At 41.7% G+C, this 24,099-nt stretch overlaps 1 protein-coding gene across 8 annotated transcripts in view; it reads left to right on the top strand.

The window, feature by feature from the left end:
* pard3ab (par-3 family cell polarity regulator alpha, b) overlaps positions 1 to 24,099 on the top strand; it is a 316,394-nt gene that overhangs the window by 232,247 nt on the left and 60,048 nt on the right. For 7 of the 8 annotated variants that reach the window (XM_075482725.1, XM_075482724.1, XM_075482728.1 and 4 more), the window contains one exon: positions 5,469 to 5,744. The exons of the other annotated variant lie outside the window; for it this stretch is intronic. In XM_075482725.1, the coding sequence (XP_075338840.1) occupies positions 5,469 to 5,744 (276 nt within the window). The remainder of the gene's footprint in view (positions 1 to 5,468; positions 5,745 to 24,099) is intronic. 8 annotated transcript variants of the gene reach the window in all.

The following is a 24,099-nucleotide window of genomic DNA, read 5'->3' as shown; positions in this document are numbered from 1 at the left end:
CTTATGGCTGTGTTGCTGCCTGTGCTTGGAATAAGCTGCGAAAAACAGCTTGATCTGAAGAAAGGTTTTATTAATCTAATTCAAAGCATTTGTTGCTGAAACATCTGGCTGAAAATGATTGTGTACATTAATGTATGTTTTGAATCATTAACAGTTCAATAGAATACCCCATGTTCCACATCTAAAGCTGCATTTCAGGATGTTTGATCACTGAAAACATCAATTCACACTCGTGAATGGGGAAACATTGGCTCGATGGTTATCTTACCCTGCAACTGAAGTGCTTTTTGCATAATGCAACATGTTTGGTATACTATAAGGCATTTAAACTGAGATAAGCCTTTTTGTGAGACAGCACAGCCGCTGGTGTCTTTGCCATCTGTGAACCAAATCAAATCTTTCTTTGAGTCCAGTAATTGTTTAGAGAAGCAGTCGTATATCCAGAGGTTACAAGTTCAGCCTCCACAACTGGCAGTTTTGTGTGTATGACATCATTTTTCTCCGTGAACTTCTGTTGACCTCGACGACTGTTCAGTACCACTAATCTGGTTTAAGATTAACAGCATGAGCTCAAGTGTTTGGGAGCGCGCTGGATTCTGTTTTTCTGTATCACAGAGGCCGTGACTCCTGACTCCTTTACTCCTGATATGTTGGACTTGCATGGATGATCAAAATCTCTCAGTTTCCATCAATTTTACACAGGTGCTTCGAAGCTGGCTCAAAGTACTCGGCGCCAAGTAATGGAGCATTTCCAAATACATGTGTTATCTATCCAGCAGGACTTGTAGCAGCCATCTTATCCTCCGAGACCTTTTCCCTTCTTGTACTTCCTGCCTTTCACTCTGGTCTGTCAGTTGTGTCAGCATTACCGCTAAAGAGACATTTTATTACACACCGAACACAATGGCGCATAATGGACCATTGTTCTGGCTTGATGTGGTAGAAAGGTCACTCGTCAAATACATTTCTTCTACCATGATGTGTCCCATCCTGCCATTTCTATGCCCTTTTATCTCCCGCCTTCCCCTCTCGTTCCTCCGTGCACTCTTTTGGTCCGGCCTCTGGCTCTTTTCTTACGACTTTACTCTTTTATTACAAGAGTATTTTCATCTCTCACCAAGGCTGGTCGTTGAGAAGAAAACAGGGTCTCCCTTTATGTAAGTATTTTGGGACCTCGGGGTAATGATTAGCCCAAGTGTGCTTTTCCTTCCTGTTGCATTTCAATCAACGTAATTGTATTTGGGAAGTATTTATAGCAACATTGTCTTTTTAAGTGCCTGTCATGTTGACATTGATAAGAAACACAGACTTTTGTCTTAACGCTCCACCAAAAGCAGAGTCCCCGGAGACTTAAAATGTGACCCAAAATGCTTTTTTCCCCAAAGCTACTGGTTACTCTTTAGTAGGATGAGAGTTCAACTTGCAGGAAAGCCCACTGCCGGGGTTAAAAAGAGGAAAAAGCATGTATACACCCAGCCCAGGAACATGAATGTGCACAATGAGTGTAAAGATTTAGGATATGACTCGGAACACGATAATAACTATAAAGATGTCGCTCCTTTAGGATGTGAAGCCGTGGGGTGAATGACATGTAGCATAAACTGGGTGATGTCTCAGTTCTAGGGCTGGGCAACGATTACATTTTTTTATCTAATTAATCACATGATTTTCCTGATTAATCGCATTTGTACTCAAAATCCAAAAATGTGCCATAGCATTTGTTGTGCAAACACACTTTTAACATCAGCATCTTTCTGTAGTTTTTATGTAGAAGCCTCGCTCCACTGTCTGTTTCCTTGAATGACTTGCTGCTATCAGTTGTGTGTTTTGCCTTTAAGTGATATTTTAGACTGGAACTACTACGCTGAGAAGACAATTCAACTTGGCAGTGTTTACAGATGACTTTGGTTCTGTCGACTCCGCCGTCTGGAAGAACTTTAAAATGAAAACGGCCGAGTAAAAGTTCCGTACCCTTCTCCATGTTTGGTGGATCCGCCGATTACTTTCTTTTCCTGTTCCACAGCAGACAGCAACAGACTTTTACAAAATAAAAGCCTGTGAGCAACAGACTTTTACAAAATAAAAGCCTGTGAGCAACAGACTTTTACTTGTGCTGCGTGTCGTTCCCCCTCTCTCTGCCCCCTGCTTCCTGTCTCTCTGAACTTTACTATCCATTAAAGGCACAAAAGCCCCCCAAAATGTTTTTTTTTTTCAATTCAAATAAAAAAATAATGCGTTAATGCGCGATAAAATATTTTATCGCGTAAAATAATTAATGCGTCAACGCGATAATAACGAGTTAACTTGCCCAGCCCTACTCAATTCCAAATTTAGTTGCCACATTACTGAGGTTTTTGCTTTAGATCCTAATGGCGGACAAAGTGAGACTAAGGGTGTCCTGTACACCAGGCTATGAACTGTCGGTTTGATGGTTTTGTTAAAGATTTTCCAACAAAGCAGAAAATATACTGTCACCCCATTACAAAATTCTAACTTTAACTGTATTGTTCAGTTTCTTTCTTTGAAAAGGACTTTTTGCACTAATTAAATGCACAAAGTTTGGTATAAATCCTTCAGTTCTCATGAACACAGTTTGTGGTACAAAGATGCATCCCTGGCCCTGTTGACCTGTGGAGTGGTTCGTTATGAAACGTGCTCCCACAGCCAAGGCTGAGCGCTGGATTGGTACGTCTGGCCTTATCTTATCAGCCTCTGTGCTTGCGTATACAATCAGTGGCCTCTTCTCCTGCTGCTGCTGCTTTCTCTGATGTTTTTCCTCCGGGCTTAAAGATAGATCCCTCAAGGGCCCCGTTTCCTTCTGCTCTATTAGATAATTGCTGAGTGAAGACACCGGAGTTTTTTGTTCCTGTCCGTAAACAGTAAGAGTTCATTAAAGGCGGGCTTGTAGCTGTAGCTTTCCAATGGGGAAAAGTCTTTACAGACTTATAATTTCATCATGCACGGCGTGCACATCTTTGACCTGCTGAGTTTTCAGTGATGTTGCACCCCCCCCCCTCCTTTGTCACCACTGTCCCATTCGCGTCCCCGCTGCCGTTAAAAAGGGGGCCAGCAGAGAAAAGAGCAGGATGATAATTGGTAGTTGTAAAGCTCTGATAATTGGTAAAACTCTAATTACAGGGCTGTGCAATAGGTAGTTTCCCCCCCCTGACAAAGAAAATGGTGTTGCCAGTCATTCACAAGATAATGCCCTGAGAAGAAAGGATGTGTGCGATGTTCAGCGTGTGTTGTTTGGTGCGGCAGACAGAAGGACGTCGGCAATGTGTGCGTTGTTTAAAGACATGGAAAGCGAGAGGCGTATTAGCGATACATTAACGGCACTCTGTGGATACAAAGCACTCACCTTGTTCTGGGTGTTAAGGAGAAGAGAGACTGTTAAGCATTGTTTATGGTATTATTCACGGGGGGGGGGGGACGTAAAGGACAGACTCCACGTCGTCTCTATTGTCGGCGCGTTAAACAGATGTTGCTGTGCTCGGTCTGGTGTTTTTATTCATGTGACGGGTGATATTTACAGCGTTTCTCACGCAGCCGTAAATCATAAAGAATTTTACTGCCACTCATACATATCTCGTACCGACGGCTCGTTTTCTCATAAAGTCATTAGAATTACATCGACTGGTGACCCTCCAGTGTTCTTCCTTAAAGTGGCTGAAGTCTGACACTCAGCTCGACTCTTATGGGTCAAAGCTTTCTCTACATGCTTTTTATTAGGGCTGGGCAACGATTAAAATGTTTAATCTAATTAATCACATTATTTCCCTGATTAATCACGATTAATCGCATTTGTACGCAAAATCCCAAAATGAATTCAAAAGTAGCGTATAGCCTTTAGCATTTAGCTTTATTTTAAATGTGCTGCCATATGAATGAAAGTGCCATAACATTTGTTGTGCAAACACACTTTTAACATCAGCATCTTTCTGTAGTTTTTATGTAGAAGCCTCGCTCCACTGTCTGTTTCCTTGAATGACTTGCTGCTATCAGTTGTGTGTTTTGCCTTTAAGTGATATTTTAGACTGGAACTACTACGCTGAGAAGACAATTCAACTTGGCAGTGTTTACAGATGACTTTGGTTCTGTCGACTCCGCCGTCTGGAAGAACTTTAAAATGAAAATGGCCGAGTAAAAGTTCCGTACCCTTCTCCATGTTTGGTGGATCCGCCGATTACTTTCTTTTCCGGTTCCACAGCAGACAGCAACAGACTTTTACAAAGTAAAAGCCTGTGAGCAACATACTTTTACAGAATAAAAGCCTGTGAGCGACAGACTTTTACAATAATAAAATAAATAATAAAACAGGGGTGGTCCGTGGCGTAGTGGGTTGAGCAGGCTCCCCATGTACAGAGGCTATAGTCCTCGCTGCAGCTGGCCCCGGTTCAAATCCAACATCGGACGGCCCTGTGCTGCATGTCGTTCCCTCTCTCTCTGCCCCCTGCTTCCTGTCTCTCTGAACTTTCCTTTCCATTAAAAGGCACAAAAGCCCCCCCTCAAAAAAAAAATTTAAATTTTTTTGTAATTAAAAATAATAATAAAACCTGCGTTAATGCGCGCTAAAATATTTATCAGCGTTAAATAATTAACGAGTTAACTCGCCCAGCTTTACTTTTTATGCAACAGGAAAGTGTCGATTGATACAGCTGAATTCAGACTGTCGCTCTGCTCGAATAAAATTCAAATTAGCCTTTGCTGCGGTGTCACCTTTTAATGAACTTTAAAGGCAGCGACTGTGCAGTGATTTCACATGTACTTATATGATGCTTTCCCACAAACAAGGCTCTTTTTAAGCACGTTTTTCCGAGCAGAGCCTCTCCCACGGAGACTCGCAGATTGACAGGAGCACCAACGTGCAGATAAAAACAGACGCGACGGTCTGCAGGGTGACTGGCAGCTCAATCTGAGTCCCGCTCTGCGGGGCTGACTCCTGTGGTCCAGTCAAAAATAATAAACTGCAGCCTGTCGTAGAGCTTGAATGTCACCCCTTCCAGCCCCAGCGCTCTGCATTAGTCCAACTCTGGGAGCAGTAATTGAAATTAGGCAGGTGGTCGTCGTGCTGTTTGCGTCACTTGGAGTCGACTTGTTTCAGAAGGTGTAACACCCTTAAAAACATCTACATATACGAGTCGATTTAGGTGTAAAAAAGAGTGTTTACAGCTGACCTGGTGAGTGAAACTTAGTTTTATTTCCTCTTCAAGCTAAATTCTAACCAAGGATGCCATTTTTGCATTGGACGAATTCATTTGATAAAAGATTAATGCATTTACAAAGCAATAAATCAGTTTTTTCATCAGTCCGATGGGCAATAAGATGAGAGGTCCATCTAAAATTCACTGAATATATTCTCGGGTTATTTTGGGTTACTTTTTGTTGGGTTATCAGAACCGGACACCGAACAAACGTTGCTAACAATCTGTGAAACGCTTCCAACTCGGCCTCTCTGCACTCTTCAGGATCCAAGCCAAGACCCGGGAGCTGAGGGAGCGCCAGGCCCGGGAACGGGACTACGCCGAGATCCTGGACATAAGCCGCACGCTGGACCGCTCCTCAGAGGAGGACCACGCCTACGCCGGCGTCAACCCCCTGAACATCTCCATGGACAGCGGCCACAGCCGCCCCCACAGTCCCCGTGACGATTACCCCCACATCCACCACCAGCACCAGCACTCTGACACCCTCTACACCCAAATCAGCAAGGTCCGCAACGACAGGCCTCCGTCTGCAGACAGGTAGGGGGTCAAGCATTCTGTTACTAAAGGTGGGAGGGGTCTCTGTCAGAAGCCTGAATTTTATTCCTTTACATTGTTTTTGTTTTTTTGTTTTTGTTTTTTTTTAATCTTTTTATTGAGAAAAAGAAACAAGAGTAGTGACAATGACTTATCGGTAAGGTTACATAAGATTTATCTTTTTCTTTTTTTTTTTAAACACACCCTCCCACCCCGACTGGACCAAAATAACAATTATAAGAATAATAACAAGGTTTTAGTAACGGGTAACTATAAATAGATACACCTGAATAAAATTAAAACACAAATAAATTGATAGGATTTCAATGAGGGATAGCATGACTAGAGCTCTGCATGCCGGGCCAAGTGTGCTATAGTACGGGCTGAAGCCACAAGACTCTAAAGACTACTGACATCTTCTAGCTTCGTCTATCAGTGTGTTGGAAGTTATTGAAGATCACTAAAGTATGACAGAAGTTGCAGCTTTAATAGTATAAAAATTACGTCTTCATCTTAAATAATTCCTTTTCTTTTCTCGTGAAAGAAAGTAACCACAGTGCTTATGAATTCCACTGGAGTCTCAGCCCCCCCCCCTCCTCCCTCAGAGGCCAATTACCCTCAGGCCAGGTGACGGGCTGCCAATCACAGTTCAGCAACCTTTCTACCTCAAATTCAAAGCCGCAGCTCACTTATGGTATTTGAGTTAAAGGTCTGTCCAGAACTGATTCCTGCCTGGCGTTCCCAGCCCGTGTGAGTCTGAGGCAGTGCTATTGCACAGAGACGGCAGGCTGGCTGTCACACCTGGAGAAGAAAATAATCACAGCAACAGAAGGCAGGCGGTAAATGTCAGCTAGCTGACTGTGAGGAACCCTGCACCGCTCTCAGGGGGACGTGGGAGAACGGAGACCTTTGAATATCTGTCGCTCTCTCCGTCTCCCCTGACCTTTCTACCGCTTTCCTTCCATCTTCTGTTCTCTTCTTTAGTTCTTCCAAATCCTTCCTTTTTTTTATTTTCTCCCCCTTTACCCATGTGTGTGTAATGAATTCTACCTGAGCGGCTTCATTGGTTAACAGCTGCCAGTCATTTCGAAATAATAACTCCGGCTGAGCAGAGTTCTCTCTTCTGTGTTCGCAGTCGGCAGCAGTAGTTGTGGCTCTGGATGCAAATTATCGATTAATTCATTAATCATTAGTTGATTGACCTTATCGATTGATTAACGATTAATTATTAAGCGGCTTTTTTTTCTGAGAATGTAAAATTTCTCACGGTATCAATAGTGTCTTTAACATAAAAAGCAAAATATTGCACAATTGATGCTTTATTGTACCAGTTAGGATACTCTGCAGATAATGGCATTTATGTAGTTTAACAAAATTAATTATTAAAATACATAAAAAAATAATTGTGCACTGGCTCACCTGTGGCATGTCAAACATTAAGCAAAATAAAATACATTTTAAATGGAAATCTAAACAATATGGGAAGGCCTAGCCTACACAATATTAAGCCTTCACATAATAATCTGGTAAACTATATATGTAAAACTTGAAACATTAGCTCTCCGTAAAAAGGACTGCAGACTTTACCTGCCAGTCGTTCTCAATAAAGTGGCGAGTAATCGCGACGTAGCGTTCTGTTGTCAGTGCCACATTAGCCGCGGACAAACATGTTTTTAGCTTAGGGTGTGTTCGAAAGCCTGGAGGTCAAAGCTGATGTTATTAGCGGGATTTGTTGTTTGCTAATTAATGTAAAATATGAAAAAGAAACCGAAAACTTTAGATTTATTTATCACCAAAAAAAAGGGCAGGTGATGATGGGTCAGCGGCGGAGGAAGGAGGACCAGGTAGTGAAGGCGGGATTCAGGCTGTTAACGAGGCTGTCCACCTCAGCACCTCCGCCGCTAATGCTAATGCTAACAGGGAGACAGAGACGAGTCCATTGTTATGTTAGCGGCTATGTGAGTGAGACTGCTTTTGCACACAGATAAGCTACATAGCAGACTTTTGTGGTGATTATTGTATATTTATTGATTTATTGATACTGTAGTCATGTGACTATAGTGACCTTGCCGTACCTTGGCTTTGGCTGAATTGACGCCGCTGCTTGCTGCATAACCAAAAGCAAGTTCCATTGCTTGAAAAGCTGGCCGAGTAAAAGCCAGAATGTTCTAAAATCCTGCATCTCATCAGCAGCAGCAGCAGCACTGCAGGTCTGGGCTGCTTCGATCAATGCATGCAGAGATTTGCAGCCCTGAGATGGATTTGGAAAACTCGAAGCCAATCGAGGGGAGCCTGCGGGCGAGCAGAAATGCGGTCGAGTACATGCACGGCGGAATGAATGGGTTTGTCTTTAGCCGTGCTTTTCACGTATCCCCAGACGGCCCCGGGCAGCCTCTGCTCAGTTTAAGAGCGCTGTAGCTCGTATTGATTCATAATTCATTGTGCTGCTGTTGTGACTTTCTTTCAGCCGTGTTGAGGCACACGGACGCACAACAGGAGATAACACGCTAGCCGCAGATACAGAGTCTTATTTAATTAGGCGACGGGACGGAATTGTGTCGGCCATAATCGCCATCTTATTAAAATTCTTAGCCTTTTCACTCATTCATCACTTAATTAAAAACGTTCCCTCCTGACTCCCCAAAACAGGAACAAGCAAATGATTCAGCTCTGGAATCATTCAAGTCATTGAAGTATTTCCCAGCTCCATCTTCTCAAACACCAGGATAAAACTAGGAATTAGGCGGTTTTGTTGCTATTGGAGCTCCATTTCCATCATCTGGAGGCATTTTTAACTGAACAGATTCTGACACAGACATGTAACTCATGACAGATGAGCTGCTTCTTTAAGCTTTTTCACAACTTTCTGACTTTTTGCTGGAATGTTTTCTCCCTCTTTGGGTCTTTTAAGTGTCCAGAGAAACAGTTTTTAGTTTTTGTGCTCAGTCGGTCCCTTTTTAAAATTTAATTTTTGATTCCAGGCTTAAGATCGTGTTTTCATGTTTTCATGCTGAAGTCGTCCTTGTTGGATATTGAACATAACATCCATCTGAACTATTTGAAGTAAATGTGTCGTTCGCCTGTAAGAACTACTCAACTTTGTTGCCATTTAGGTCATTTTTAGTGCTTTTTGTTTTGATTTGAACAGGTTTGTTGTCAGAAATTGGCTCAATCTGCTCAGTTTACTAAAAGCCCAGCTGGTTGGCGACCTTTAATGGTTGTAGCTAACCTGTAAACGCTGCTTATAAGCTTATAATCTTCCTCCTTTTTCAGTCGTCTGTTTGACAAAGTGAAGAATTTATTTACTTCGTCAACATAATCTCACCAGGTTTATCAGTTTTGTGTGGAAGCAAGTTGTAAGTTTGCCTTTTTAGTTCAGTGTTTGATCAAAGAAAGCTTCCATGTGACACTGGATAAGTTAGAAATATGTGAGTTAGGAACCTTAACTCATTCATTCCTGAAGCCTTATGTTACCAGCTGTTACCTGCTGTTACCTTCCGATGACCCTCACACACCCTCTTGTTTATTCTTTAATTAAAACGTGTCCAGTTTGCAATTTCATTTTAGCAGCCGTGTCAAATTCTTTTTGCTTTAAATTTGCATGACGATTACATGTTAATGGGATTCCTGGGATTCTTTTTTTATGTTGTAAGATTATTCCATTATTAAGAAATAATGATAAGTAGATTCATGATGATTTAAGCTTGCAGCCCTAAAATGTTCAACTATGGCCCCTGAAAGGTTGTTTCTTTTTTTTACTGTTCAAACGTCCTTCAGACACATAACTACATTTATATTATTCTATTAAATCATGGAGAGATTACGCTGATATAGTAATATTTTCCTTTTCTATTAAAGGGATAGTTCGCCTCTTTTGACATGAAGCTGTATGACATCCCATACTAGCAATATTATTTATGAACATCTTCTTACTCCCTGCTGCGTCCTGTGAGCAGAGTTCCAGCCTCGTTTTGGTGTTGATGAAGGTAGTCCGGCTAGTTGGCTGGGGCCACAAAAATAAAGCGTTTTGCTTCTCAAAACAATATGCGTTCAACAGAGTAATACATTTGCATCACAAAATTGTTCTCCAGGAAAAATTCAGACCTCACAATCGCTTGGCACTATTTTCTCTCCCTTCGTATCACTGCCTGCTGTGTAGACTTTTTCCTGGATATTGCTAGTATGGGATGTTATACAGCTTCTTGTCAAAAGAGGCGAACTTTAAGCCTGCAGCCCTTAAAATGTTCAACTATGGCTCCCGAAAGGTTGCTTTTTGGTCCGTTTCTTTTTTTTCCTGTTCAAACGTCCTTCAGATACATAACTACATTTATATTATTCTATTAAATCATGGAGAGATTACTCTGATATAGTAATATTTTCCTTTTCTATTAGTATCAGCCACTACTCTTACTTTAGTTTGCCCCTGGTGGACTTGTAGAGAAAAAAAAAGTCTTTTTCACTTTGAATAATTCATTCGTCTGTAATCCTTATATGGATCAGGACGCAGCCCTCGGTGTTCCTCTCACACCGTGCACGAGCTCCTCCGCGCTAACTCTGCTGCAACGCTTATTCCTGCAGGAGGCTTTGCTTACAGCAGCGTAGGTGCCTTCTGTTTTCTTCCCAGATCCCAAACAGTAGAAAAAAAACCAACCTCCTGAAAGAACCAGGAAGTGTGTTTCCTGTTTCCTGTCTGCCCCCCTACGGAACAGGAAGTGAATCAGACCCCGCCGCCGCAGGAGGGCAGGCAGTCTCACCCAAAGTGTTTTTTTTTTTGTGTGGGGCTTGAAATGGCAGCGGGAACTGATACCAGAGCTTTAAGGACTGTGGAGATTGGATCAAAGTAAAACTGTGCCCTCAGAAACTCAGAGTGAAGGAAAAATGTTGTTTTTCTCCCACGCTAACAGTTCACTGCTGAATCCACGGGGCGTTGCTGTAATTAGCTCCAGCGTAAACAGTTTCACATTTCTCTTTGAGTCGACTTTAATTCTATCTGGTTCTGTCCCGTTTCCATTTTTTTTTTTTTTATATAGTTCAAATCAGGAGACGCGCTGGCTGATCTCCGACCATGTCTGTTACAATTTGCCCATTATGTGCCCTGAATCCAGCATTATATGGTTTTCAGAATGCCTCGGTGGTGCGTAAATGTTTGTATGCTTCTTTTGTTGCCGCTGCCATGTTGTGACTATCACAAGATTATGACTCAGGCTCAAACCGAGGGGACAAAGCAAGTGCAGATGGAGCTTCAGAATACTGCATATAAAAGAAAGAAGTGGCCTTCATTCACTTAGCAGCTATTTTAACAGGTTTTATGGTGTATTAGACTGAAAACTGGGTTTAAAATGCTAAATGTTAATAAGATGGAGCATGACAGAGAAACATTAATAGACAGTGTATTTTATTGCTTTCACTGTTCTTTTACTTGTTTTTACTTATTCTTCTCTTTATGTATTACCTGCTGTAAGAGCACTTTGGTACACCGTAAGGATTGTCTGTAAAGGGCTGTATAAATAAAATACATTTACATGAAGGCAGAACAGTTAGCGGGCTGGTTAGCATGATTAGCTAACTCCAGATTAATGCATGGCAGTCGGTCTGGTTACAGCGTCACAACGTTCAGTGAGACTCGGCTTAGAAACTGTTCTGATGCGTCATGAAGTTGGGATTTCTTCTTCATGAGTTATTGTGAGTTTTGGTTGTAGTTTGGCTTTTATTTTTGCAGTTTGCAGCCTGTTGAGCTCTCTCGGCCTCTGCAGTGCACTGATTATTATGCACTCTGTGTCCTAACTGATCTGCATTTAAATTGGGAATATTTGTGCACAACGTAATGTGGGATTACAGTCTGACACTGAAAGAACTTTGAACTTTCACAGCTTGTGATGCTTATCATCGGCAGCGTTGCCTTCCTCTTTCTGAGGCGTGTTATCCAAACTTTAGGAAATTCATCTTTGACCTTTGAAACAACCAAGAGGACCTAACGAGAATAGCAGAATCACTCAGCCTCTCAGTTCCTCCCGGGGCTGTAAAACGTACCATTGCCTTTCTTAGCACCGCCTGCCCTGCAGCTGCATAAATATCCACTGGAATCCTTAATTGCCTCTTCTCGCTTTAAACGCGGAGCCGTCAGAAATTTCAATTTAACAGCAGCAGTTTCAAAAACAAAAACACCTAAAGAGGCTGGGATGGAGCTTCATGAGCCTTTGGGAGCAGTCTGCTGTTTCCTTTGCTTTACCGAGCGTGACCACGAGGTCCGGCGTCCCGCAACAAACCTGAAACAACACGGAGCTCTTTCTGAACATTCCACTTTCTGGAGCTGGAAGAATGTTTCTCACGGCGTTAGAGTTGTGTCAGCTCGTGGTTTTCTGTGTAGGTGGCACAGTGTAGCATCAGGTTGGGAACATTCTCCTTTCAGCGTCTCCGTTTTTGGCTCTTAACCAAATTGCATAACACTGTAGATTTGTACATAGCGAATGTTTATATTTACTATTTTATTTTATATTTATTTTATTTTATTCTATTCTATTTGCTTGTTTTTACTACTTTAATTGGTTTCTTATATATACTGTATGCTGCTGCAACAAAATAATTTCCCAAGTTGGGATTAATAAAGTATTTATCTATCTATCTATCTTATTGCCGGGGTTTTCTTTTCATCTGGCCAAGCAAAATATTGTCCGGAACTTTGTGTTTTCTCACTTTTTTCCAGAGATGGGACCAAGTCACACATGTGCAAGTCCCAAGTAATTTTTTTCTTGGGCAAGTCCCCTTATTATTGCAATTTTACCTCCAGAATCTGATCTTAATAAAGTGAAAACACAAGATATAAGTAACTGTCAGTAAACATCATTGGCCAATGTGTCCAACCTGTCCACCCCGTATCATATCAAGCTAACGTTAGCTAACTACCGACTAGGCTAACAGGATAATATTAGCTAATTTGACGAGCACTTACTGGTCAGAATGGATCTTCAAATGACGAACAAAGTTGGAAGTTGTCGTCTGGCTGTCGGAGATGTTGATGCCGCATGTCTTGCTCTGTGCTGTTCGTCTTTTGCCGTCAAAATGGTAATTACGGAAGCCGGAGACAACGACTCTCGGTCCCGCTGACATGTTGATCCTGCTGTTGATGTGCTTACTGGGTAATAGATATTATTTTTTTAATTATTCATTTTATATTCAAGCTGAAAACATGAACTGAATAACTCTCAAGTCATCGTGTCTCAAGTCAAGTCAAGTGCCGAGTCTTTAACTTCCAAGTCCGAGTCGAGTCTCAAGTCTTTTCTTTTTTGTCAAGTCAAGTCACAAGTCATCAAAACAGCGACTCGAGTCCCCATCTCTGCTTTTTTCCGTCTCAAAGCAAACGTTTCTCATCGGGAGTCTTGCTCTGTACATTTGGGATCTGTTAGCATTTTCAGCCTAAGAGCTGTGCGCCATGAAATAAAAGGATAGAATATCCAATTAATGTTTTTCCAGCTCATTAACCACGTGTGTTCCTTCTGAGTTTACCACAGTTAATTAGCTGACTTTGCTTAAAGCATGCTGTAGTCTGAATGTTCCTGAATAGCTTTACTGGCCCTCAACACTTTGCTGCCTCACACTCCATCCCCTGTTATGTGAGTTTAAAGTGCACAAAGAGCCAAGTGAATTAGCCGCTATAGTTTTATTCCCCTCCCATCTACGAAGGCGAGCAGCAGTGGATGCTGGGAAGGCTCCGGGGGATTCGGTGTGATTTGATTCTCCTCGTTTCCCAAGGAGGCAGCGCTCTTATTGAATCGGCTCCATTACATTTCATCTCCACCGGGGGAATAAGGGGCCTCAGAGAGCGAGTGCAGCCATGTTGCATCACAAACACACACAGAAAGAGCGACGCCAGCACACAGACGGACGGCATTTCATGGACTGATGAGACACAGTGTGTGTTTGCACTTCATGTTGACTTCATATCCTTTACGTGTGCGCGTCCGGGTGGATGTTTGCGACATCCTTCAGATGCCTCTCTTCTTTGTTTATGTGCACGTGTGTTTGTTGCTTTGTTGGAAATGTGGAAGAGTGAGGGTGACGAATCAAAGGTGTGTAGGAGTCTCACGCAGACGATGGTGGCAGGCATCCAGCTGCATGCGGGGAACATGGAGCTCCTGCCTGGTTTCAGACCGGCAGGGCTGACAGTGAAGTGAAACCAGGCCTAAATGAACCAGCGAGGTGGTCCCGTTGTGGACGTGTGATTGAGTGCACATGGCAGATTTGTCACATCTCATTGGACGTCACCAGAAACCAACTACCTCCAAAAAAAAAATGTGCTATGAGTCACTTTTGTTGTAATTTCATGAAAACGTGCGGTTTTTTTTGTGGGAATATTCAGCAGTTAGACTCGATGTCGGCCGGAATAATCTGCAATAAAACGCCGAGCTTTGACCTATTTTTCATTCTGATGTGGACTCGAGGGCCGCGTGACGGGAGCAGGAGTAGCCTGCCATCTATCACCATGTATCACCATGGCAACTCGTGCTTTTAGGAGTCGAAGTCAACACGTAGAAGCACCACCTCCTGACCAATCAGTCTCCTCAGAGTTCTGATAAACGACATCGCTGATGGACGGCGGATATTCAGTCATTAGACAAAAAAAAAAAAAAACATGTTTATTGAACATTTTAGTCTGGATGTTTGGAAATGAACTTATCTGGTGCAACGGTGATGTTTCATCTGACAGAAAAGGTTTCTCACCTGCCTCAAGAATGCACCAGCAGCACGTATCATTTAATTAGATATATAATCATAAACCATTTAAGATTAGCTTGCCCTTTAATGAGCTAAATTTCCTCTTACGCATACTCGGGAATCTTTTCCTTTTCAGTTTGCATTCATTCCTGCTTGAATGTGATTTATCTCCACCCGCTTTACATGAACACGCACGTGTCCGGCTTCCCACTTTGCAAGCGCTCCATTGTTCAGGTTAGTTTAGCCGGATCACCTTAGGACACCCTCAGAGGCCTCAGGAGCCAATCATCAGGAGCCACATCTCAAGATTAATGCCAGTTATGATCCGACTCTGCTTTTTGGTTTACATGTTGAACTGTTTGAGTTATGATTGCACAATGATCAACACTGACGTAGGGCTGTCGCGGTTGAGGAATTCCCTCTGCGGTGAGTCAGGGCAGCTCAATATGCGATATTATTGCACCTTCCTTTTTTTTTATCTATATATCTAGCAGATTAGTTTGTAAATTACTAAACTCATTGCAATGTTTCAACTCAACTTTATTCATAAAGTCCTTTTAAAAACAGCCGTGGCTGAAACAGTGCTGTAAATCAAATCAAATTTATTTGTATAGCACATTTCATGTGCAGAACAATTCAAAGTGCTTTTCATAAGATAAAAGCATTGCAGCAGGGAGTGGAAGAAGCATTAAAAATACATAAAATAATATATAAAGAAACAAATAAAATCATTTAAATGAATTTAAAAACAAGCAACAGTCCAGATAAGTTCAAAGATATCGTGCAGATTTCATGCATAGACACATGGGAACAGAAATGTTTTTAACCTGGATTTAAAAATGTCTCCATTTGGTGAAAGTTTAATCTCCACTGGCAGTTTGTTCCACTTGTTTGCAGCATAACAGCTAAATGCTGCTTCTCCATGTTTAGTCTGGACTCTGGACTGGACCAGCTGACCTGAGTCCTTGGATCTAAGAGCTCTGCTGGCTTTATATTCTCTGAACATATCAAAGATGTATTTTGGGCCTAAACCGAATGTACATATCTAACAACACTTATGAAAAGCCTCTCCGATGGTTGCGCTTGTTGCGCACGTGTACTTGCGTGCGACTGTGGAGAGCAAGGGGAAATCTCTCCTGGTTGATTCATCACCATGCCGGAGGGTTTTCATTAGGGTCGATGGGCTCCTCCTGTAGGTAGGTCGGCTCTCTTCGGGACGGTTGCCGACGTGCTCGTCCGTGACTTCAGGAGGTCAACCAGACACCGTGTAACGGCGCCTGTTAGGCGTTCATATCTGTCACCGTCTCTGCTGTACATGGCGACTCCAAGCTGTCGGCAAGCCCCGACATGAGCTACTCCGCAGCAGGCGGCGGCAACCGCGCCTCAATAGCTGGATAGTAGCTTGCTAGGTGAGCCCTTAAATTAGTTGTTTCCTCGTTTTACTTGAACCGTTTTGCCGCAGATTTTACAGATTGCCTTTTTTTTCATTTTTTCATTTGGCTGAAAGCTGAAATGCTAGCAAAGGAGCGAAATAACATTTAGTTTTGATACCAGTACAACTGCCATTGTCTCCTGGTGACGTGCGGTGATGGCGGTGGCCCATCATGAATCGAGGTGGGCTTCTTTATATCACGATATTTCATTTTTGCGGTTGCCATGGCAGCCCGTCAAACAAATTTTGCTCGAGAATACAGTGCTAAGCAGAAAAATGTGCAGAATGATTCTTTGTTTAACATGTCCCTAACTTGCCACAAGGTCAGAAATATGCAAATATGTTCCATGATGATTTCATTCAATTGAAAAAAATCTCCTGCATATCGGATATTGAGAAGGTTAGTGAACTGTACCTCCTGTGGGAGACGATAAAGAAAATGCACACAATGGCACAGCTGGCACGAAGGCCAATATCTTTGACTTGCGGAAAAACACAAAAAACATGTCTAAGATGGAGAAGAAGTTGTGCAATTGACTGCAACGACTGATTCAGAAATGAGTCGGGGTTGTCTAAGTTTGACGTTAAAAAAAGGCAAAGAAACGGAGAAACGTAGCGGTCGCCTTCCTACACGTTCCTATGAAACGATGTGTTCTAGGATGTAGGAATTTGTGGTACCGGGCTCTGATGGCTGAGGTCAGATAAGCAGCTGACACACACACATGCACACACCATTCTTCATGGACACTGTAATAAGTACCAAGTATTTCCAATTCAATCTTTTTAACAGCTTTCACTAAATGCTGCTTTTCTTTTCTTCAGAGTTTATTTTTTAACTGCTCGAGTCCGTTGGTCTGATGTTGACCCCGTTCAACTCTACAGCCTCCATTTAGCCATGCTAAAATGGACTGTTGTTGGACGCTGATATGCTGTCGTCTCTATGAAGATAGTGTGAGTTTCCACTGAGTTTCATGCCATTTATGGCCTTGTTAGTTTCCCTTCTACGTTGCACCATCTCTGCTTGTGTGACGGAGCATAGCAGACCACAGAAAAGATCAAAAAGTTGCTCGAGTTGGGAACAATTTGTTTCAATTTTTTAAAAAAATCTCCCCGATGAGTGTCGGCTTTTGATCTTGGAACAACTGAGAGTTTGGCTCATATATCCGAATCTGGCCAGAGGGGTGAGAATACAAGTCTCAAAGCTCTGCTGTTGGCAGGGAAACTATTCCAGCCAAAACATTAAAGTCGATCTGTTGTTTCTGCATCCGTTCAGTCCGCGAGGATCTACCGCGTCCTTCTACAAACAGATCGAACAACTGTTTATGCCCCTGGATCTGATGGGAAAAAGTATAAATAAAAAGACCACCCGATTCAGAGCAGAGTGGGGATAGTTGTGTTTGACCAGAGATTCTGCAGCAGGGACCAAGTCACACATGTGCAAGTCTCAAGTCTTAGCTTTCAAGTCCCAAGTAATTTTTTCTTGGGCAAGTCAAAGTCAAGTCACCTTATTATTACAATTTTACCCGCAGATTGTGATCTTAATGAAGTGATAAGTCATAAGTAAGTATAAGTAACTGTCAATAAACATAATTGGCCAATTTGTCCAACCTGTTTAAAAAAATATGACAATAATTTGGATTTGCATTGTAATTACTGAAAATCAGTAAAATACTTAAGTAAGGTAAATTAGACCCTCCAGAAAAACGCGGGCATAAATCCTTGATTTTGCGATTAAATATGCAGGTTTTTAATGATTTTATGCCGTGAAATTGCAAGAAGTTGCGGAAACTTGCGAATTATGCAAAGTTGCAAAATATGCTGCTACTGAATGAAAAAGAGTCATTTTAAAGGCCTCCTATGATAAACAAGCATACTGGAACTAAGTTACTTCACAGAAGGTTTTTTTATTTTAACAACTTGAGCAGTTTCACAATACATACACACGCGTGCGCGCACACACACACTTCTCGGAAAATGTGATTATTGCGGTGAATATGCGGCTTTTTTAAAAAATATTGACCCCCGCATAATCAGCGGTATTTTGCTGATTTTGCAATAAAATCAGCGATCGCGTTTTTCTGGAGGGCCTAGTAAATACACGTAAGGTATGTAGAGAGACTAGAGAATTAATTTATTAATTTTATATTCAAACTGAAAACATGAACTGAATAACACTCAAGTCATTCAAGTCATCGTGTCTCAAGTCAAGTCCCGAGTCTTTAACTTCCAAGTCCGAGTCGAGTCTCAAGTGTTTTATTTTTTGTCAAGTCAAGTCAAAAGTCATCAAAACAGCGACTCGAGTTGACTCTAGTCCCCATCTCTATTCAGCAGGACAGCTCCGTTATCCTCACTTCCACAATGCTTTGTTGGAAGAGTCTGAGGGCCGCAGACCGGAGAAATGTGCAGCTGCCTCGGATTTCAGTTCCAATAAAACTGGCCGTGCAGCCACGGAGTCCACAGTGGTCCGCAGCTACACCTAAAACCAAAAAGAACCTAACAAAGATGTCAGGGGGAAGAAGAGTGTGGACTGTGAGCGTAAAACTGTCGAAGCAGGTCCACTTCTTTCTGTAAATCAGATGTGTGTCGGAGGGAAGGAGAAAACTCTCATTTGGTGCTTCAAACTTGGCAGTTATATCACCCAGAGAGTGTGTGTGCGATCCTGTCAGCTGGCACATAACACCTTTCAAGCCTCGTTCTGAATCGGGTCCCAAACAGCTCGAAACAGCCACTCAACACCTAATTCAAGAGCCTCCTGACCGGAGGCCCAGTTGGTGCCACGCGTGCGCTCTCTGCACGCAGGTTTCAGGAAACAGACAAAAAGATTTAAGCCTCATACCTGATTTAGAACGCAACTTAATTTCTGAAAAGGGACATTTTTGTCCCCTTTTAAAAGGACTTAAAAACATCATATTAATATTTTTTCTGCTTTTTTTTTCAGATCTTTTATTCCACTTCAGTTCTGATCATAACTACCATGTTTTCAATTATTTTCAAAAAAATTAACCCTTTAGATGCCGATTTGAACTTTTTAGCCCAAATTTTAAGCCTTTAGGTGCCAGTATTTTCAAAATATGGAATGCAAAGTGGAATTATTGAGTAGGGATAATTATGGTCTGGGATATGTCAATGATTAGCAACAACATTGATTTTTAGGGATTTAAAATTTTTTTGCTATGCCTGATTTAAAAAAAAAAAAAAAAAAAAAAAAACTCCTTAATTTCTGAAAAGGGACATTTTTGTCCCCTTCTAAAATGATCCCCAATATACCATATGTTAATATTTTTTTTTAATATTTTCTTCCACTTCAGTTCTGATCATAACCACCAAGTTTTCAATTATTGAAAAAAAATTAACCCTTTAAATACCAGTGTATATGAGGTAAATTTCTGTTAAAACACACACAAAAACTGCTGTATTTTCAATGTATGCAGTGCAAAGTGAAATATTCTCTGGGGGATTATTAGGCCTGGAATATTTCATTGATGAGCTACAACATCAGTTTTTACAGCTTTTTAGTTTTTCTGCAGAGACAGATTATAGAAACAGCTCCCATAGACATCCATTATAATGAATACAGCATTAGTCTATGGCACACACACACACACACACACACACACACACACACACACACACACACACACACACACACAAACAATGTAATAAATTCAAACATTTTAAAGGACTTAAAATGTTTGAATTTATTACATTCACTATCTTATAACTCAGAACAGACTGTATGAACAGAGCATCAGACAAAAAGCCTTTAATAATCTTTAATCCACTCAGCACCAGACACTGGCCATGTTTATTCCCCTCCACTTTCTGTAATCCCGCACATTTGACCTGAACGTGTTCGCCGATCCTTTTATCTCATCTGTTGTCACAACAAAAGTTTAACGCGTTATTGCATCTTTTTACATGCGCAGTGGTTTATTTCAGCTTTGCTTCGTTTCTGAATTCGAACCTCATTTGAGTCACGTTGAGGTTATGAAGTGATCTGCTGAGCTGGAACTGTGTGGAAAGTTGTTCGGTTTTCCTCCGCCGTCTCTTTTTATTTTCTGCCAGACGAACCGAACTAAGTTGCAAGAACTCGGCTGTGACTTTTTCCCCTTTTCACAACTGTGAAAGACTTGAGGAAAAACTGAGCTCTGTCACATCTTTTCGAGCCTCAGCTGCTGCACTGTCTGCCATGAAATGTGCCAGCAGACTTCTGCTGGCTGTGTGGAATGTGAATGTCTGTTCTCACCCCTCACTAAGCAGAACAGGATGTCTTACTACAGCTTGGGGAAAGGTCTCTGCTTTGGGGTCATCGCGACTGCCTGATTTTTATTTTTTTTTGTCGCTGTGAATTCAGAATTGAAGCTTGGAGATGAGGACAAGGACAGAAATTTGATCAGCTGCCACCGTAGACGGAAACATCCACGGAACAGACACGCTTGAAGTTTGGCACCTCAGAAAGCTCACCTCGTCTTCCAATGAATGTAGCAGTATTAACATCTTATTAACACTTGATAATAATTTGATGGACTTCAAAAAACCAAAATACCTCCACAGCAACGAACTTTTCGTGCCCTTCTTATCATCAATGTCATCCCTTACGCCTTGAGTTGTCTTCCATCGTTTCTTCCGAGGGAGCACTTGTTTTCGTTTTGATACGGCTGCAGCAGCGCAAACAAACACGCCACGGCTAGCTGCTGGCATGGCTCTATTCCAGTTCGTATTCTCTGTCAAAAGATGGACGAATGCAACCCTATCGACAAGTATACTGACCATGTTTCATGTCTCTAAGGAGGAAAAGTTGTTCCGTTATATCGTTTTATCTCCCAGCCCTCGGTTCAGTGCACCTAACTGGACTCCTACTGACACCCATCTTGTGTAGTTTCCTGCTCTGGTGTATTTTGTCTGGACAGACAGATGATAACTTGGTAGACCTGTGAAATGTCTGTATATGTTTCAACACTAACTCTCGTTTTCTATGAAGCGTCTCTGAGAGAAAAAAAATCATTTTAAAACTCTACTGCAGCCCAAACTGTGGAGAATTAATGTTTGAATAGAATATCAAATTAAAATGATGAGATAAGTAGCAGAGAAATGGCAGTTTGCAACCAACGGAGTGACCTTCATCTCACACTACAGGGTCTGTTTGACCCTTCTGGGCTACCGTCATAGCATAGCACACCCAACATGGCGGACTGTGAGGCATTTGTATGTATAAATGACTTGTTCTAAGGCAGCATAAGTACAACCCCTTCTTATTTTCACTGGTTTCTCTGCTAATGTAAAGTATTAAGTGGTTTTTGACTTTATACAGGGGATCTTTAAGTGGTTAGATGGGAAAACACAGAGCCTGCTTTTAGGGCTCAGAGGCTGCTTCCAGAGCCGTTTGCTCCTTGGACGACTCAGAAATCCGGCCTTTTGTGTGGTTTCCTACAGACGGGATGCTAATCTGGTTCTCGGTCTATGAATTTGGATGTTTAAAGCGTGGAATGATGCAGAGTTTTATGGAGACTTATGACCCAAACGGGGAGATTCCGGCTGATTTGTGTGTAATGCAGCGTTCATCTCCTAAAAGGATGCTTTCAGACTCTCACTGTCTGACATTAAATGAATGATCGGATCTGTGATCATTTCATCCCGATGGGTTGGGGAGTAAAAACTCTTGTCTGTGTTTAAATGAACTGAATGAAGGCCTTGGGGCTAGATGAATCGGAATCTGGCTCAATTTGACATGTTTTATGTTTATATGCACATGAAACTTCTATAAACTTCTAAACTTCCACAGGTGCATTGACCAAACGGGCCATTGGATCCTTCAAAGAGGCAGCGAGAAGCCTGTTTCACACGTAGTTCTGTCTCACTGATACAAACGGGTGCCTTCCACCATTACTTCATCAACAAATCAAATGATTTACATTGGTGTGGAACATGAGGTTGTGTTTACAGTGTTTCAGCCACCATCTGCTGCTTTATGGTAGAATCTTTTATGTTGAACATGAGGAGGGACGGACCCGTCCGCTTACATTCCTGATGCCTGGATCCAGGCCAAGAGCTACAGACCATGGAAATGAGAGAGGACTTTTTTTTTAGGGGTCGTTTAGATGTTCTTCTGGTGGAACAAGAGTCGGCCGGTGAAAGCTTTATGTCCACAGTGTGCTGCATGTCTGAATCATGAGACTCTCCTTCAGTTTTTAGGTTACCTTAAACATTTTTTCCTTCTCTTCTTTGTCTGCTGAGATTTTAAATACAGGATGTGAGACACGAAACCCAAATCACTGTTCATTAGATTTAACTCCAGGTCTCTGAGGTGTTGTTATTTCAGATCGTAAAAAGGGGAGTTCTTTTAAGTAACTTTAAAAACTAGGTGGGCTCGGCACGGTGGGGGACCTATAAATTCAACTCATTGTGTAATCAGTGAGCCCGTAGCTGCAGCATCCAGCAGTGGAGCTGGTTAGAAGGCTGTAAAACGCTCATTTAAACGTGGTTTACGATTTGTCTCCTATTCTGAAAAAAAAGCTTCAATTTTCATGGCCACAAATATGAAGAATTTGTTCACAAGAATTTGTGTTTCTATTAACTGTTTAGACTGAATAGTTCTTGTATTTATACTGTGAACATGGAATAAAGCTTCAGCAGAGACCAGCTGAAAAGAAAATGGCTGTGTTCGAAACCGCATACTATATACTACATACCGCATACTGCATACTCATCGATCAGACAGTATGCAGAGTGTTTACCCACAATGCATTTGGCTCCTGCCCGAGCCGAAATCAGCCGGCATTGAAGCTGATTTCGCTTAAGCTCTAAACTCTGTAAACTTTAGCAACATTTGAAACATTTTCAGGTGAGAAAGTAGTCGTTTAGATCCCCAACGTGTTGAAAATCTGACAAAATACCGGCTCTTTACCATTTTGTTCCCACGAATTCGGCGCTACTAAAGCTAGCCGCAGTGAGCAACGCACTTCCGGTTATTTTCACAAAAATAAAATACCCGTTGCCTTTTATCATAGGGAAAGCCATTACGATACAATTGGTGCTTTTGTTTTGAAAACAGGAAGTGAACCTACCCTCGTTGTAGCTAGCTTGAAACTGCCGTTTTGACAGGAAATGACGATCGGCGACGTCACGTTACATTGCATCTTGGGTAGTTTGAGTATGAGTAGTAACCTCATGATGCATACCCAACATTTCAGAGAATCTAGTATGCATCCGGAAACTTCTGGCTTACTCAAACTCGCATACTAACTCAAAAAGTTAGTAGGAGAAGTAGGAGTAGTAGGAGAAGTATACGCTTTCGAACACAGCCAATGTCCTGAAGACAATCGATTCTAAACTAAATTCTGATGAGTTTTCAGTCTTTTCCACATCGTATCAGATTTTTTATGTCATGTTTATGCCCAAATAAAGCAACAGCTGGAGGAGTAGAAGTAGTTCCCCTGAAGTGAGTTGTTTACTGATGCTGTAATGAGGATTATTATGTCTCACGTAGGTTATAGAACCTGGAAACTCAACAAACATTTTGATAAAACAGACGTCCCGCTGTGACTGCTCCAGATATTTCTGAGTGTTAATCAGAAGCTGAATTTGGGGTCCTTGATCTAAGCTGCATGAAGATGTTCTGTAATCCAAGATTATACTGCTGTCCAGATCATTACTGCAGAGAGGTTCAAAATGTTATATTTTTACACCCGGGGAGACGAATCTTCTGATTTATGAGATTTTCTGATTATTTTCGCCTCATCTCAGGTGCTGGTTGTTGTTATTGGGCCACTTTTGATGTTTCTGATTCCTTCTCTGCTGCTTTAACACCTTTAATAGCTGCTCTGGTTTGCCTCCTCCCTTATTAAGTAGTATGATGACACTTTTATCTTATGTTATCTTATTTGATTTAGTTATATTTTATTGCTTTCCCTGTTCTTTTATTGTTTTTATTTGTTTTTACTTATTCTTCTCTTTATGTATTACCTGCTGTAAAGCACTTTGGTACACCGTAAGGGTTAAAAATGAATAATAAATACTTTTACATTTACATTAAATAGATTGTTGACTCCATGACTTTAGAAGGACCTCACAGGAGTCGATATAGAAAAGTATCGCCTTGAAAACTCCTGCTTTTTGTCCTAAAGTCGGGTCATTATGTCCTTATTAGCAAGCTGTTGTCCTGAATCTGGGGTCGAGATGGCACTGATGGATTAGGATGAATTAAAAGTTGGTAAA

The sequence above is a fragment of the Odontesthes bonariensis genome, chromosome 14, assembly GCF_027942865.1.
Source record: "Odontesthes bonariensis isolate fOdoBon6 chromosome 14, fOdoBon6.hap1, whole genome shotgun sequence".
In the NCBI taxonomy this organism is placed as follows: Eukaryota; Metazoa; Chordata; class Actinopteri; order Atheriniformes; family Atherinopsidae; genus Odontesthes; species Odontesthes bonariensis.
The sequence above is the reverse complement of the archived record's forward strand: the minus strand, read 5'-3'. Positions and strand labels throughout refer to the sequence as shown.